This window comes from Equus caballus, chromosome 7, assembly GCF_041296265.1.
Source record: "Equus caballus isolate H_3958 breed thoroughbred chromosome 7, TB-T2T, whole genome shotgun sequence".
NCBI classification, from domain to species: Eukaryota; Metazoa; Chordata; class Mammalia; order Perissodactyla; family Equidae; genus Equus; species Equus caballus.
Genome location: NC_091690.1, coordinates 2,824,526 through 2,840,184, shown reverse-complemented (window position 1 = coordinate 2,840,184; position 15,659 = coordinate 2,824,526). Strand labels below are relative to the sequence as shown.

Below are 15,659 nucleotides of genomic sequence, written 5' to 3'. Positions count from 1 at the left end.
AGGACAGATACATTGCACCCAGTTTTGCGCATTCTTTTTTAATAAAGATTTTATTTTTTTTTAAATAAAGATTTCTCCTTTTTCTCCCCAAAGTCCCCCGGTACATAGTTGTGTATTTTTAGTTGTGGGTCCTTCTAGATGTGGCATGTGGGACGCCGCCTCAGCATGGCCTGATGAGTGGTGCCATGTCCACACCCAGGATTCGAACCGGCAAAACCCTGGGCCACCGAAGCGGAGTCTGCAAACTTAACCACTCGGCCACGGGGCCCGCCCCAGCGCGTTCTTAATACTAAGTAATTTTGCTGGGGATGAGACTATAAATCGAGACAAGACTGAACTGTGTTTGGTTGAACTGCAAGAATTTCTCAGTGCCGCTTGCGGTCCTTGGCTTGTTAATTTGGCCCCCCCGGGTCAATGTGCATTTACAGCTGCCACGTCCAGCAATGCCATTTATGGGGGCTGACATCTGATGACTTCACCGTGGCTTCTTGTGTAATTACACCCGAGCATTGGCATGTTACAAATGTGTGTGTGTTTTGCTCTCGACCTAGATTTGGTTCATTTCATTTATTGATTTAATTGTATTATTTTTGTGACCGTTCTAGGCCAGCAGTTCTCATCTTTTTGGTGTCAGGACCCCTAGACACTCTTAAACATTACCGAGCTTTTGTTTAAACAAATAGCTTTTGTTTAAATGGGTTACATCGACTGGTATTTACCATATTTAGAAATTAAAATTGAGAAATTTTAAAAACTGTTTTTAAATGATAAACCCATCTCATTTAACATAAGTAACATTTTTATGGAAGAAAAACTTTTCCAAAACAAAACAGAAAACAGAAGAGTGGCATTGTTCTGCATTTTTGCAAATCTTTGAAATCTCTGGGTTAATAGACAGTGGATTGTCATATCCATTTCTGTATTAAATCTGAAAGGCTGTATCGTTTTGGTTCAACTGTCTGGAGAGAAGCCAGCCTGACTCATTCCTATACTCGGAAAAGAGAAAGCATTTTCATACTTTTTTTCAGATAATTGTGGACATTCTTTGAAACAACACCAAAACTCAACAAGTGTTAGCTTACTGAAGATTAATTACAATGTGGTATCTGAAACCATATCAATGAGCTTTTCATGACTGTTACATTAAAATCCATTTGTCTATCTTGCACTTTGAATGGGTTTCCCCCCCTACTCAATTTTGTAACATCGTGCATTTGTTATCTGGAAATATTAGCAGTAAACCAAGTTTGCAGCCCTTGCACATGTTGCCACACTTCATTAAACAACACAGAAATCACATTTGTTAATAGCAATTTCATCAGGACAGTGTTGAAGTGTCAGGAAGCTGTCAGGTTTCAAAAATTTTAATATTTTGCTTGAAAGCTCCAATGTGACTATCAGCGACAAGTATTGTCAATTGTTTCCCTCGAAGTGATTGACGGGCTCAATTTGTTCATTTCTGAGAAAATGTCTGCCAAATACCCAAGTCTGAATTGCTACAGTTTGTCAGGTGTCTTTTCGAGTAAAAATGGTGTCCCAACCCCTCACTCATGAAGTGTGGGCTGTGCATACATAACTTTCTTCCAAAGAAGACAGTATGGAAAGGGGAGGGGAAAAAAAGTAACTTTCCAGTGGGAAAACCTGACAAACACTGCCTGGAGCCAGGTGACCAAGGTCAATGTCAACAGTGATGTGACATGGATTGAATGGACTCTCGTGAAAGGGTGAAAAGGCCGCTTTACCTCTGGGGTCCTCGTCCTTAAAACCCATCACCCCAGTCTAACCATGAGAGAACCATCAGATGCATCCCGATTGAGGGACATTCTACAAAACAGCCAGTCTTCAAAACTGTGGAGGTCATCAAAAACAGGAAAGGCAGAAAGGACTAAATGTCATGTGGGATCCTGAGTGGGATCCTGGGACAGAAACATGACAATAGGAAAAACCCGGAATCTGAGTCAAGGACAGACTCGGTTAAGAATACCGTGTGACTGTCAGTTTGTTCGTTGTGACAAATGCACCATGCTAGTGTAAGAGGCAATCACAGGGGAACCGGGTGTGGAGAAGGTGCTGCTTTCGCTGTGAACTGCATGCAGTGCGCGCAGGAGGTAGACCAGAGCAGAGGAAGGCGGTCTCCGGGCAGAAGGAATAGCTCATGCCAAGATCTGGGGTAGAAATGAGATGTCTGAGGCCAGAAGGATCACAAATGGGTGCGGACTGCAGTGAGCAAGGCGGAGACCATCATGATGGTAGGGCCATCGGCAGAGGCCAAAAGACGAGGTCTAGTGTCCGATGGCCTGTGAGGTGGTTCAGCATTAGCTTAGGATCAGGTGTATCTGGGAACGATTCAGCTCTGCCATTTACCAGCTGTGTGACATTGGGTGGGCTGCTTAACCTCTCTGGGTCTCAACTTCCCCATCTATAGAATGGGGGAAATATTAATATGTCTTAGCTTCTAAGGTTCTTGATTGATACATACTAAGGCTCAGTAAATGCTAACTGTTATTATCATGTGTCTTGAGACAACAGGAGTCACAGTCGGATGCTCAACAATGAATGGCAACACCTGACTGACCTCATTTGCATTTTTATTTACATATTTGGAATATGGGTAACATTTTACAGAGGAGGAAACTGCCACTGAGGGACTAAGGCGGTCCGGGGGTCCCTGGCTGGGCTTTGGATTCACGTCCTTAGCGCCCGAGAGAGGCAGGAAGAGGGAGGCAGGACTTCAGCATCGCACCTCCCAGCTTCAGGACCCCGGTCAGAGGAGAGCGGGCGGGGCTGCCCAGGGGCCGGAAGTCGGTCTTGCGGCCTACGTAAGTTTGACCGGCGTCCAATCTAGCCAATCATGTGCTGGAAGGGGAGTCTGTTGGCCAATGGCGAGGCGGCATCCGGGTGCGGAGGGCCGGACGCCTGCGGGCCTGGGTGGGAAGGCGGCGGAGGGCGGGGCGTCACGAGCGACGGGCTCGCTGACCAATGGGCGGTGGGATCCGCCTCCCGGGGGCGGGCACTGGCGGGCGCGGTGACGTCATAGCAGGTCAGCCCGTCGCAGGGGCCGCGGCGGCGGGACCAGGGGAGGCGGCGCAGGCCAGCGCGGCGGAGGGACCGGTCCTCGGAGGGTGCGGAGCGGACTCGGCCCGGGGCCGGCGGGCGGGGGGCCCTTGGGGGATGCGGGGGCACGTTTGGGGACCCTTGGCGTGACCGGGCCGGAGAAGGGGCTGGGCTGGGGCCTTGAGGGGCGTGGCGGCCTCGGGGACGCTTGAGCGGGGATATTAGGGATTGGGGAAGACCTTGGAGGGTCCCTGGAGGGGTCATCGGGGTCTTCCTTGGAGCTTGTGCGAGGGTTGCGGGCGAAAGGCCATGGAGGGGACTCAGATGTGGCCCTTTGCGAGGGCCCTTTGTTTGCGGGAGAATGGGGGGGTGGGGGGCTCTGATACCTGGAGGGGTGCCTTCCGGGAGTGGGTGGCCCGGGGGACGCAGGAGTGGGGGGAGGGGGCTTGCAGGAGCCTGGAAGCTGTTGTCTAGTCCTTGGGGATTCAGGATGGGGTGGAGCACAGCGCTGAGGAGGGTCTTAAGAGGCCTGCCGAGGTCGGGGCGCCCGTGGGGCGACAGCATCAGGACCAGGAGGGGCGGAGGCCCCGATGGGCAGGGAGATGGGACTGTGTGGCCCTGGGACTAGTTAGGACGTGGGGCAGGGAGTCAGGGCGTGCCGGGGTTTGAGGCATGAAGCGTGTGGGGGATCTTGCAGGAATGTCTGGGGTCTCCGATGAGCGGGTTGGAGGAAGGCAGAGAAAGGCCGGGGTGGTGTGTGGGAAGCTGGAGGTATGTGCCTGCTGGGAGTTATGGGGGCGAAGGTGGCACGGTGGGGCTTTCACCGACCTTGTGGGTGGCGTGGTGTCTAAATGAGATGCCACTGGAAGCTGGCCGGCTCGCCAAACCACACACGCCCTCCGAGGACCGTGGGACTTGAGCGTGGAGTGATGTGAAAGCTATTTCTGGCGAGCAGGTGGCCCCGTTTACCTAGGAGTAATGGCATCTCAGTCCTTCTTTCTTGTTTCTCTGTCTCCTCCAGGCTCACGGCTAGGGGGGCTCCCCGAGGTCCCGGCCCCAGGCTGCAGTGACTGGGCTTTTGCTGGAGCGGAAGGTGCTGGAAGGCAGCCCGGCCACCATGTCCACGTTCAGGCAGGAAGATGTGGAAGACCACTATGAGATGGGGGAGGAGCTGGGCAGGTGAGCAGCCCCCTCTGGCGGGGCTCGGCGGGGTGGGAGAGGCGCGGCGGGGCTTTTCTGGACGCATCTCTCCTCCTGTTCTTTGTTCTGTTCTCCAAGAGAGAATGAGTCAGGCTTCTGTGTTGGGGGAACCAGTTTGGGCTTTGGGGCCAGACAGCCCCAGCCGTGAATTCCTGCTCTGAGGTCCTCTGTGCGTTTCCTCTGGGGAGACACTAACTGCGGTGTGAGCGCCGTGGAGGTTAGCAGTTTTTTGCTGGTGAAGCTCTGTCTGTCTCTTTAATCCTCTCGTGTGGGAGGCATTTAAGTCTCCCCCACCCCTGCCAACTGTTGAGCATTCTTGTGGGAAAAAGAGAAGGTTTCCCGTTCCAGCCAGGCAGCTGACTTCCTGCCTGGCCGGGCCTCGCAGCCCCCTGGGAACTACCCCCCCCCCCCCCCACCTCGGACCAGCCAGGCACCATCCTTTTTTTTTTTTTTTTTTTTTGGCAGAGTCTCAAACCTTATTTGGTGAGTTTGCTGCTGGCCGGCCTTCCCCAGCCCAGCCGCCTTGGCCGGCCCCGTGATGTCACCAGAAAGGAATGTAAATAACTGAGCCCTGTATCAGGCCTCTGCTGAGAGAGTGTTTGCGGCTCATTTGGGGTCCTGAAGGGCTTCCTTTAGAAATTTACTGTGTTAGGGGCCCGGCCTGGTGGCGCAGTGGTTAAGTGCACATGTTCCGCTTCTCAGCGGCCCGGGGTTCGCCGGTTCGGATCCCGGGTGCAGACACGGCACCGCTTGGCAAGCCATGCTGTGGCAGGTGTCCCACATATAAAGTAGAGGAGGATGGGCACAGATGTGAGCTCAGGGCCAGCCTTCCTCAGCAAAAAGAGGAGGATTGGCAGCAGATGTTAGCTCAGGGCTAATCTTCCTCAAAAAGAAAAAAAAAAAGAAATTTTCTCTGTTAGAGTGGTAGCAAATACAGCCTCCTTGCCTCTGAAGAAATCTCATGCTTTGTTGTTGAAAATGTGTTAGGACCTCTTCCTGACGGTCGCTTGGCAACAGTCTGCAAAATGTCACATGTGTGTTCTCTTTAGCCCACCGATTCCACTCCCAGGAGTGAATTCAGGGGAAATATGTACTACACGGACCCAGTGACCTAGGATGGAATAGTTGCTATGGGGATGTTCTGTGAGCAAAAGATGGGAAGCCTCTTCAGTGGCCGACACAGCAACACCACATCCGTGGGTGGAATAATATGCAGCCAGTAAAAAGAGCCACATAGGAAAGTTATTGGAATTTTCTAGATAAACTGAGGATGAGAGAAGGGAAGTGACTTGCTCAAAGGGCATGCAGACCGGAAGTGGCAAAGCAGGATCCAGACCTTGAGACAAGGCCCCCCCTGTGTGGAGCCAGAGCTGGGCACCTGGCTCAGCCAGCTCCGTGCCCCCCGGATCCTGGGCTTGGGCCCAATAGATGTGCAAACGAAGATGAGCTCCACCAGTTGGGGAGGGAGTGCGTGCTCACGCCCAGAACACCATCCTCTTTCGGGTGTGCACTTTGCCGCTCTGAAGTGGGCCCCCTTGGTAAACTCCGGATTTCAGAGGCAGGAATGAGCTGGAATTCGGTTTCCAGCAGAACCGTGTCTTTCGCGGGTCTAATTCTCGACCGTCTTTGGAGAATTAGCTGCCGGAGGTCACCATGATTACAAGGCCTGAGGGTCAAGCTGGGCCACCTTTTCTTGTCCCGGGGGTCACGGGGCTCAGCGAACTGGGAGTGTGTGTGTGTGTGTGGGGGGGGGGCGGTCTTTCTTCCCAATTCAACTTCGCATCGACCGTCTCAGGAGAAAATAAACCTGTGGTTGATGCGTCTGCGGGCTCCCACGTCCTGCGTGGGGTGTGCGTCTGTATCGGTCAGCTCCGGCTGCCTGAGCAAAGTGCCACTTTCGGGGCGGCTTACACAGCGGACACTCATCCTATCCCGGGCCTGGGGGCTGGAGGCTGCGATCACCGTGTCGACAGGGCTGGTTCCTCAGAGGCCTCTCTCCGTGGCTGTGGACGGCGGCTCCTCCCTGGGTCCTCACGTGGTCGTCCCTCTGTGCGTGTCTGTGTCCCCATCTCTTCTTATAAGGACACCAGTCCTATTGGATCAGGACCCACCCCAGTGGCCTCATTTTAACTTAATCGCTGCTTTTTCTTTTTTTTTAAGGAAGATTAGCCCTGAGCTAACATCTGCCAATCCTCCTCTTTTTGCTGAGGAAGACTGGCCCTGAGCTCACATCCATGCCCATCTTCCTCTACTTTCTATGTGGGATGCCTACCACAGCATGGCTTGCCAAGCGGTGCCGTGTCCGCGCCCGGGATCTGAACCAGCGAACTTTGGCCCGCCAAAGCGGAATGTGCGCACTTAACCGCTGTGCCTCTGGGCCGGCCCCCTTAATCACCTCTTTAAAGGCCCCATCTCCAGATAGTCACATTCTGAGGTCCTGGGGGTTGGGGCTTCAACTTAGGGACTTTTGGGGGACCCGGTTCAGCCCGTAACAGCATCTTTTTACCTGTTCTCGTGAGTCCGCTCTGACTTCTCTTTGTGTGTTAGTTCAGCTTAGAGTAAAGCTAGCAGAAAAGAATCCTTGTGTTGGAAATTCAGGCCACACGTCCAGCGCTCATCCCGGCGGTCCCGGCACGTGGTGGCCGCTCGGCATTTGGTGCCCTTGTCGTCAGGGAGTCATCGTGGGATGGGAGCTGGAAGAATTCGCTTGCTTGATATAGACAGGGGTGGAGGGGAAGGCATGTCAGGTGGGGGGAGTGTTAGCCAAGACTCAGAGGGTCCGGAACATCACGGGCCAGGGGCTGTTGGGTTCGGCGGGCAGGACCTGAGCAGGAACACTGGGCTGACCTGGGCCCCTGGCTTTTATGTTAGTGGTGGCGTTTCCTGTTGGTGCCAGAACAGGTTACCGTAGTTTGGTGGCTGAGAAGAACACGCATTGATTATCACAAAGGTCTGGGAGTCAGGCTTCTAAAATGGGTCTGCTGGGTGGGCCCTCCCGGAGGCCCCAGGGGAGGAGCGCGTCCCGCCTCCTCCAGCTTCCAGAGGCGCCGCGTCCTGGGCTCGGGGCCCCTTCCTCCGTCCGCACGGCCAAAAGCGCAGCGTCTCCATCTCTGCCTGTGACCCTCCTGCCTCCCTCTGATCAGGACCCTGGGGTGACCCTGGGCCCCGGGAATCCAGGGTCGTCCCCATCCCAGGGGCCTTAACTTAATTCGTCTGCAAAGTCCCCTCTGCCGTGTGAGGTGCCACGTCCACGGGTCCCGGGCTGTGGACGTGGTTGTGATTTCGGCTACCGTGGTCACAGATGGTTTCGCACCTCCCATGTGCCCGCCATGAACTTCACGCACCTGCGTGTGCGGAGCGTACCTGTGAGCCCGCCATGGGCGCTGTCGCCCCTCAGTGCTGGCGAGGGCAGCGGCCTAGGTGCCCGCCAGTTGCAGGTGTCCTGGGCACCACAGGAGGACCCGCAGACTGGGACACATCCAGTCGGGTCCCTTGGCTTTTCTGAGGGCCCCGCTGGCCTGGCAGAGGTACCCCTCACTCATGTGTCTGTGTCTCCTGCCTGGCCTGTCCTCCCTCTGCCGCCACCAACTTCAGGGATCCCTCCTGTCCCCAGGGCCCGTCTCTGCCGTTCCTCCTCTACATGCTGTTGCCTATTTCCCCAAGATGTCGCGTGGTCTCTTTCCTCTTGCCCCCTGGTGTGCCTTGTTGCAATTTCTGGCCTGGCCTGTGTGCTCTCGGTCTGGGAATCGGTCTGTCCACTGACATGTTGTGTTACTGTGACCTCTTGATGCTGGGGTCAGCAACCATGGCCTGTGCACTAACTCCCACCCTAGTCAGTGTCGTCTGGCCCACCCACGCGCCTGGAATGGGCTCTGGCTTTTTTTTAAAGATTTTATTTTTCCTTTTTTTCTCCCCAAAGCCCCCTGGTACATAGTTGTGTATTTTTAGTTGTGGGTCCTTCTAGTTGTGGCATGTGGGACGCCACCTCAGCATGGCCTGACGAGCGGCGCCATGTCTGTGTCCAGGATCCGAACCAGCGAAACCCTGGGCCAGCAAGGCAGAGTATGCGAACCTAACGACTCGGCCGTGGGGCCAGCCCGCTCAGACTTGTTTTTAAGGGTTGTGAAAACATACAGGAATTGTGGCAGAGACCACGCGGCCCGTGGAGCTTGAAGTATTTACAGTCTGGCCTTTTTCAGTCAACTGTCGAGTTAAAGCAAGTTACTATGACCGAGTTCCTAGACAGCAAAGGAGTTTGGACATTGGACGGCTCCCTGGCATGCGGTCAACAGACTTTCTGTCTCTCTCTTAAATAACAGCTGTCAGGAGATGTAATTCACATACCATATGGGTCACTCATTCCAAGTGTACGGTTTAGTGATCTTTGGTACATTCACAGAGTTGTGCAACCATCACCACTAAGTGATTCCAGAACATTCCATCACCCCCAAAATTCTGTCCCTGTCAGCAATCAACCGCACCCCAGCCCCTGGCCCCTACGTGCCTGCTCTCTGTCTGTGGATCTGCCTGTTCAGGACATTTCCCATCAATGGGGTCACAGGCCATGTGTCCTTCTGTGTCTGCTTCTCTCCCTGAGCGTCGTGTGTTCAGGTCCGTCCACGTGCGGCTGTGTCAGGGCCTCACTCCTCTTCACAGCTGCGTCGTATTCCGGGGCGTGAATGGACCCACTGTGTATCCATTCTTGCACTGATGGGCACGCACTTGGCTTGTTCCCCCTTTGGGCTGTTGGGAGTAATGCTGCTGTGAACGTCTATATACAAGTCTCTGTGTGGACACGTGTTTTCATTTCTCTTGAGTGGACACCCAGGGGTGGAATTGTGGGTCACACAGAAACTTCTGGTTTAACCTTCTGAGGACCCGGCACTCTGTCCCGCACAGCGGCTGCCCCGTTTTGCATTCCCACCCGCCATCCCTGAGGGTGCTGGGTTCTCCACGTCCTCGCTCTGCTCTCTTCTTTTGAAACTGGGTGCGCCTCCTTCAGCCTGCCTAGTGAACAAGAAGCTTTTTTTTTTATAATTTTTTTTTGTGGTGAGAACAATTGTCCCTGAGCTGACATCTGTGCCTGTGTTCCCCTGTTCTGTATGTGGGACGCCGCCACAGCGTGGCTTCATGAGCAGTGGGGATCCAAACCTGTGAACCCCAGGCTGCCGAACTGGAGCGTGCGAACTTAACCACTGCCCACTGCGCCAGCCCCAAGAAGCGCTTTTGAAGTCAGTGACTTTTCTTTCTTTTTTGTTAGATTTTTCAAAACGATGAAATACGCTGTGAAAAGTTGAATCAGAATAGAATGATATCAAATAAAAAGTAAAAACCCCTCTTCACTGGCCCCGTTCCCTCAGTACCACTCCCCAGAGTGTCTGTTGGTAACAGGTCAGCCTGTGTCCTCCAGACCTTTTTTCCCACGTGGACGCATGTAAATCCATCTGTGCCAATGGGTACAGCCTGTACGCCTTTGAAACAGAAAGAGCTCTTTCTGTGTGTCGTTCTGCAGCTTTTGCCCCTGAGCAGGTCCTCGGGGACGCTGTCCTTGTCAGCTCACGGAGAGTCACCCCGTTCTTCTTCATGACTGCATAAGATTCCGCCGGACCCACCGTGATGGGTTCCAGCGCCCTTCTGATCAGCGTCGAGCTGTTTCTGTCCCTCTCACTGTGGCAGGAGTGTCAGGTGGCCATCGTGTTACACGCCGCTTTGCGCTCACATAGCAACACCTTCCACGAAAATTCTCAGAGGCTGTGGGGACAGTGCCTGGCATCAGGAGTTGGGACAGTGTTGCCCGAGGAGGCCGTGGCAGCCCGGTTCCTCTCGGCGCACGCTCACCTCTCCTCCTCTCCTCTCCCCTCCCCTCCCCTCCCCTCCTCTCCCCTCCCCGGCCCTCCTCCCGCAGCGGCCAGTTTGCGATCGTGCGCAAGTGCCGGCAGAAGGGCACGGGCAAGGAGTACGCGGCCAAGTTCATCAAGAAGCGCCGCCTGTCGTCCAGCCGGCGGGGGGTGAGCCGGGAGGAGATCGAGCGGGAGGTGAACATCCTGCGGGAGATCCGGCACCCCAACATCATCACGCTCCACGACATCTTCGAGAACAAGACCGACGTCGTGCTCATCCTGGAGCTGGTCTCGGGCGGCGAGCTCTTCGACTTCCTGGCCGAGAAGGAGTCGCTGACGGAGGACGAGGCCACCCAGTTCCTCAAGCAGATCCTGGACGGCGTCCACTACCTGCACTCCAAGCGCATCGCCCACTTCGACCTCAAGGTGAGCCCCGTGGGGCCCTCGGGACAGAGCGGCAGGGGCTGGCTGTCAGGGCCCAGAACGCACACCCCAGACCCATTGCCGCCAGGGGCCAGGAGACGGACCGGCTCAGGCCTGGGCCAGTGAGGGGGTGCCAGGGAAATCGGGGCGCTGTTCCCGGGACTCGGGGCTGGCAGAAGCCGCAGAGGCCCCCTCACACCGCCATGCTCCCCCCCAGCCAGAAAACATCATGCTCCTGGACAAGAACGTGCCCAACCCGCGGATCAAGCTCATCGACTTCGGCATCGCCCACAAGATCGAGGCGGGGAATGAGTTCAAGAACATCTTTGGCACCCCGGAGTTTGTGGGTGAGGCCCTGCGGGGATGTCGCGGCTCGCGGCTTCGGGGGGGGGGGTCCCTGAGGACTTGTGGCTGGCTCCTGGGTGCCTGGCCCATTGCCCTGGGGTTTCCCCTCCCAGCCCCAGTGTCGGGTACATGGGAGCTCAAGGCCTCAGCTTGGTGGCTGTCACCGTCCAGGCCTTCCTGCCTGAGAGCTGGCCCTGCCCGCCTGTGCCTTCATTTCTTTGGGGACCAGATGGTCACCTGCCAGTGGGGCTGTGCTGCTCCCCGAGGCCGCGTCCCCAGGGCCGCCTCACACCTCCAGCACCTGAGCCTGCGCCTTCTCTCTCCCTGTGCCCGCAGCGCCCGAGATTGTCAACTACGAGCCCCTGGGCCTGGAGGCGGACATGTGGTGAGTGGGGGCAGCGGGGGCCCAACACACACCCCGGGATGCAGCATCTCTGCTCCCCCGCGTGTCCCCTGCCCGTCCCAGGAGCTCCCGGCCACAGCTGCAGGCGGGGACACAGCCCATCCTTGTGGTCCTGGTGTCATGGGGTGTGGGCGGGCCAGCCTGCTGCCTTAAAACGGGGGTCGGCAGGTTACGGCCCACGGGCCAGAGCAGGCCCACGAGCCAGGAGTGGCTCTCTCCTTTTTAAAGGGTTAGTTAAAAATGAAACAGGTGAGTGTGTGACAGACCGTTGGTGGCCCACAAAGCCTGAAATATTCGCTCCTCTGTAGAAAAAGTTTGCCAACTCTGCCTTCGAGCACAGCAGGCCCCGGGGAGGGTCCCACGCCTGCGTGGTCTGTGGCTGCAATGCGCTGACCTCCCCCACCCCAGCCGGTGGAGCCTTGACAGGCAGGCGCAGCCAGACATGCTGAAGTGTCCCCACCGAGACCCCTGGAGCGGGAGAGGGGAAGGGACTTGGCCTGGGTCGCGCAGACCCCTGCTTCCCGCCTGGCCCCCGAGCCTTGGGCGCTGGACCCCCCGCCGTCTAGAGGCCCTGGGAGTCGGGGTGCTGCGCCCCATGGCCGAGCTGACCCTCGTCTCTCCCGTGTGTTCTCTGCAGGAGCATCGGCGTCATCACCTACATCCTGTAAGTGCCTGGTGGCTTGCCTGCCGCCCCGCCGGGCCCGCAGACTCAGGAGGAGGGGCTCGGGTCGCCACGGGGCTGAGCGAGCTGTGGGTGGGGGCTGGGTGAGCGAGTGAAGGACCCTGTGCAGGAGAGAAAGGTGTGGTTCCCGTCTCAGGCTTCTGACTGACTGACTGTGGATCAGGGCCCCGTGACCCGTCCTCGGGGGATAGTTTGCTTGAGCAGCTCGCAGAACCTGGGGAGACAGTTGACTTCCCAGGACCAGCTGATCAGAGGCTGAGATAAGGGATTCAGATGAACAGCCAGAGGAGGAGGCACAGATGGAAGGTGACAGCTGACAGGGCCCACGCACCGGAGCTTCTGTCCCCGTGGAGCTGAGGCGCGCCACCCTCCAGGTGTGGACGTGTTCAACCCGGAACCCCGCTCTCCGTCACCTAGGCAGGGTTCATTAACCCTTGGCCGTGGGTGATTAGCTCAGTGCCCAGCCGCTCCCCTCCCCAGAGGTCGGAGGTCAGAGGTCGGGGTGACGATGAGAGTGCCATCCCTCTAATCCCGTGGCTGGTCCCCTGGCCGCCAGCCCCATCCTTAGGGCTTTCCAGAAGTCACCTCATTAGCATAAGCTCGGGTGCGGCTGAAGGGGGCTTGTTAGGAATAACAGAAGATGCTCCTGCATCTTTGTCACCCTGGAGCTATTTCAGAATCCAGGACGCCGAATATTCTAGATGCTCCCACCGTCTTAGCTCTTATCGCTCAGGAAGTTGAAGGGTTTGGGCAGCTGTGAGCCTGAGGACAGGGACGGGGACCAGTACATACTTGTTCCCGTGAGTCCCAGGGGCATGCTGTGGCCACCTCAGTGCAGCATAGGGAGGCACCCGACGCTGTCACCGTTGGTGGGCGCCCCGCCCGTGTGCCGTGATGGTATCGGCCAGGAGGCCCTCCGGGAAGTTACTGGTTGGCCCCCTGGAGTCACTAAACGTTTTGGGGGAGATGCTTTGAGGTTCCACGGAGACTGTGGCTGTCGCTTTAGCACGTGTCGGTGGCTGGCGGTGACTCTGCTGCCTTCCCGTTGGTGGCCAGGGCGTGGCTGGGGGAGAGAATGCGGGTGCGAGGGGTGTCCGGGGCCCCCGCCGCCATCCTTGGCATCTGGCCCCTGGTGGGCCTGGCAGAGTGCCGCGGCTCCCCCGGCCGCGGCCTGGTCGTGGAGCGAGCGCGTGCAGGGGACCTGAGCCCTGCGTCCGTCTCCCAGCCTGAGCGGCGCGTCCCCGTTCCTGGGCGAGACCAAGCAGGAGACGCTGACCAACATCTCGGCCGTGAACTATGACTTCGACGAGGAGTACTTCAGCAACACCAGCGAGCTGGCCAAGGACTTCATCCGCCGGCTGCTCGTCAAAGACCCCAAGTATGCGCCCTGGGCCCCGGGGGGCGGGGGCCGCCTGGCAGGGAGGCGGACTGGGGCCCCAGAACGGGCGGGGGGCCCAGAGCTCGTCTTTCCGAGCCGGCCCCTCCCTGTACCTGGGAATCAGACGCGGCTCCCGCTTGGGCAGGAGACTGCGATGGATGACGCCGGTTGGGCCACCCCATCCATGTCTTAAGAAGCTTTTCATGTGTTGCCAATGTTTAAAATAAGTTTCACGTAAAAGTCTAGGTGGCTGTTTTCTTCTAGAAAAAACCTAAAACTCCTGGCAGAGCCCTCATTCACGGGGAGGCGCTCCCATGGGCCGCAATCCTCCCTGTTGAGTGCCACCCATTCCTCTCACCTGCCCAGCCCCTCCTGTGGGTGCCTGACTTTGCGAGACGCCAACATTAGGTCTCGACCCTGTTTATAAAAACCCTCAGAAAACACGGAGACCCCACAGGCCCCTCATGGGCTCCTCGTGGTGGGCCCGGCAGAGCGGATGCTCTCTGCATGTAGATTCAGAGTCATTTCAGGGACTTGCCCCTGGGCTGGAGGGTGACTTAGAGGTTTGGGGGTCCCCAGGGGCAGGGGTCTGTGGGTCGGCCCTGGGAGGGGCCTGAGGGCAGAGCTGTGGTGGGCAGAGCCTGGAACACCTTCCCGGCTCTCTGCCCGGCTCTTCCTGCCAGCCTTGGGGGAAGATGGCACACGTGTGGGTAACCAGGGCGGGGGCCTCTTCTAGGAGGAGAATGACCATCGCCCAGAGCCTGGAGCATTCCTGGATCAAGGTAAGGGGGGCTGCTCCCACTGGAGGAGGGCGGGTGTGACAGGGGAGTGGGCCTGGACGGTGGGGGGCTGGAATCCAGGGCCCCTCTGTGAAACTTCCCAGAAAGGGGTCATCTCTAGGTCAAGGTCAGGATGGACAGCCTTCTGGAAAGGGCCAGAGGGCCAGTGTTTTTGGCTCTGCGGCCTCGGGTGTAACTGCTCAGCTGGGCCATCGTAGCAGAAAGCTCCGTGAGCCATAGGTATTCGAATGGGCATGGCCGTGTGCCAATAAAACTTTATTTACAAAAGCAAGCGGAGGGCCGGACATGGCCCTCAGCGGGCCTCTGCTTCCTGGCCCTCGCGCCATGTGCCCCCTCCTCCGCCTGCAGGCGATCCGGCGCCGGAACGTGCGGCGAGAGGACAGCGGCAGGAAGCCGGAGCGGCGGCGCCTGAAGACGTCCCGCCTCAAGGAGTACACCATCAAGTCGCACTCCAGCATGCCCCCCAACAACACCTACGTCAACTTCGAGCGCTTCTCCAAGGTGCTGGAGGAGGTGGCGGCCGCCGAGGAGGGCCTGCGCGGGCTCGAGCACAGCCGGCGCCTGTTCCACGAGGACATCGAGGCGCTGACGGCCATCTACGAGGAGAAGGAGGCCTGGTACCGGGAGGAGAACGAGAGCATCGGCCAGGACCTGCGGCGGCTGCGGCAGGAGCTGCACAAGACCGAGGCGCTGCAGCGGCAGGCCCAGGAGGAGGCCAAGGGCGCGCTGCTGGGGGCCAGCGGGCTCAAGCGCCGCTTCAGCCGCCTGGAGAACCGCTACGAGGCCCTGGCCAAGCAGGTGGCCTCCGAGATGCGCTTCGTGCAGGAGCTGGTGCGCGCCATGGAGCAGGAGAAGCTGCAGGGCGGGGAGTGCAGCCTCCGCTAGGGCCGCGGCGCGGGCCCCGGCGGGCGCGGTGATGAGTGCGCCGGGCTGGGCTGGGCTGCCCCCACGGGGCCCTGGGGTTCACGGCCGAGGGGAGGGGCTCGGCCCCCGGAAGACGGGGCGGCCCAGGCGGCCTTCTCCGCACGGCCCACCGCCCCCTGCTCGGCCCTCTCCTGCAGCATCGCGGACTCGGGGGGCTTCCGGGGCAGCATCGCCTCGGGACTCGGTCATCTCTGCAAGGGGTTGGTCCCGCCAGGACGGAACCAGCCACGGTGGACACAGGTGCCTTCTGCCTGGCCGGGCGGCCGCCTTTGTGTCTAGGACCTGGGTCAGGGGAGAGTCCAAGTACACGGAGCCTCGGGGAGGGGGCTGCGAGTGCCCCGGGCTCGCCTCAGGCTCAGAACTGCAGGGGCCCCTGCTGGACCCCCGGCCCCTCCTCTTCTGGAAACGGGAGGCGGCTCCCTCGGCGTCAGCGGTGGAGGTGGCTGTGCGCCCGGCTCTCCCAGCGCCCCCGTCACAGGTCTGGCAGTGGGCACGGGGCCAGAGCTGACTAGCTGACCCAGCTCCCGAGGACGTGTGGGTCTGGAGGTGCATAGGGGAGTGTGTGGCCGGGCCCGGTGCTCAGATGCAGTAAAGGTGACACCTGTGGAAA

At 58.3% G+C, this 15,659-nt stretch overlaps 1 protein-coding gene across 1 annotated transcript; it reads left to right on the top strand.

The window, feature by feature from the left end:
- Positions 1 to 3,015: 3,015 nt before the first annotated feature.
- Positions 3,016 to 15,659, top strand: DAPK3 (death associated protein kinase 3). The gene is made up of 9 exons (XM_023644422.2): positions 3,016 to 3,122; positions 4,076 to 4,233; positions 10,160 to 10,520; positions 10,735 to 10,864; positions 11,199 to 11,247; positions 11,903 to 11,929; positions 13,173 to 13,325; positions 14,062 to 14,107; positions 14,474 to 15,659. Exons 2-9 carry the CDS (start codon positions 4,172 to 4,174, stop codon positions 15,008 to 15,010), a joined length of 1,365 nt encoding a protein of 454 aa, XP_023500190.1. The 5' UTR covers positions 3,016 to 3,122; positions 4,076 to 4,171; the 3' UTR covers positions 15,011 to 15,659.

Excerpts from the sequence above, each read along its gene's own strand:
- DAPK3 (XM_023644422.2), top strand. The coding sequence starts at position 4,172 with ATGTCCACGTTCAGGCAGGAAGATGTGGAAGACCACTATGAGATGGGG. Across the intron at positions 4,234-10,159 it reads ATGGGGGAGGAGCTGGGCAG|CGGCCAGTTTGCGATCGTGC; the intron begins GTGAGCAGCCCC and ends CTCCTCCCGCAG. Across the intron at positions 14,108-14,473 it reads TGGAGCATTCCTGGATCAAG|GCGATCCGGCGCCGGAACGT; the intron begins GTAAGGGGGGCT and ends CTCCGCCTGCAG.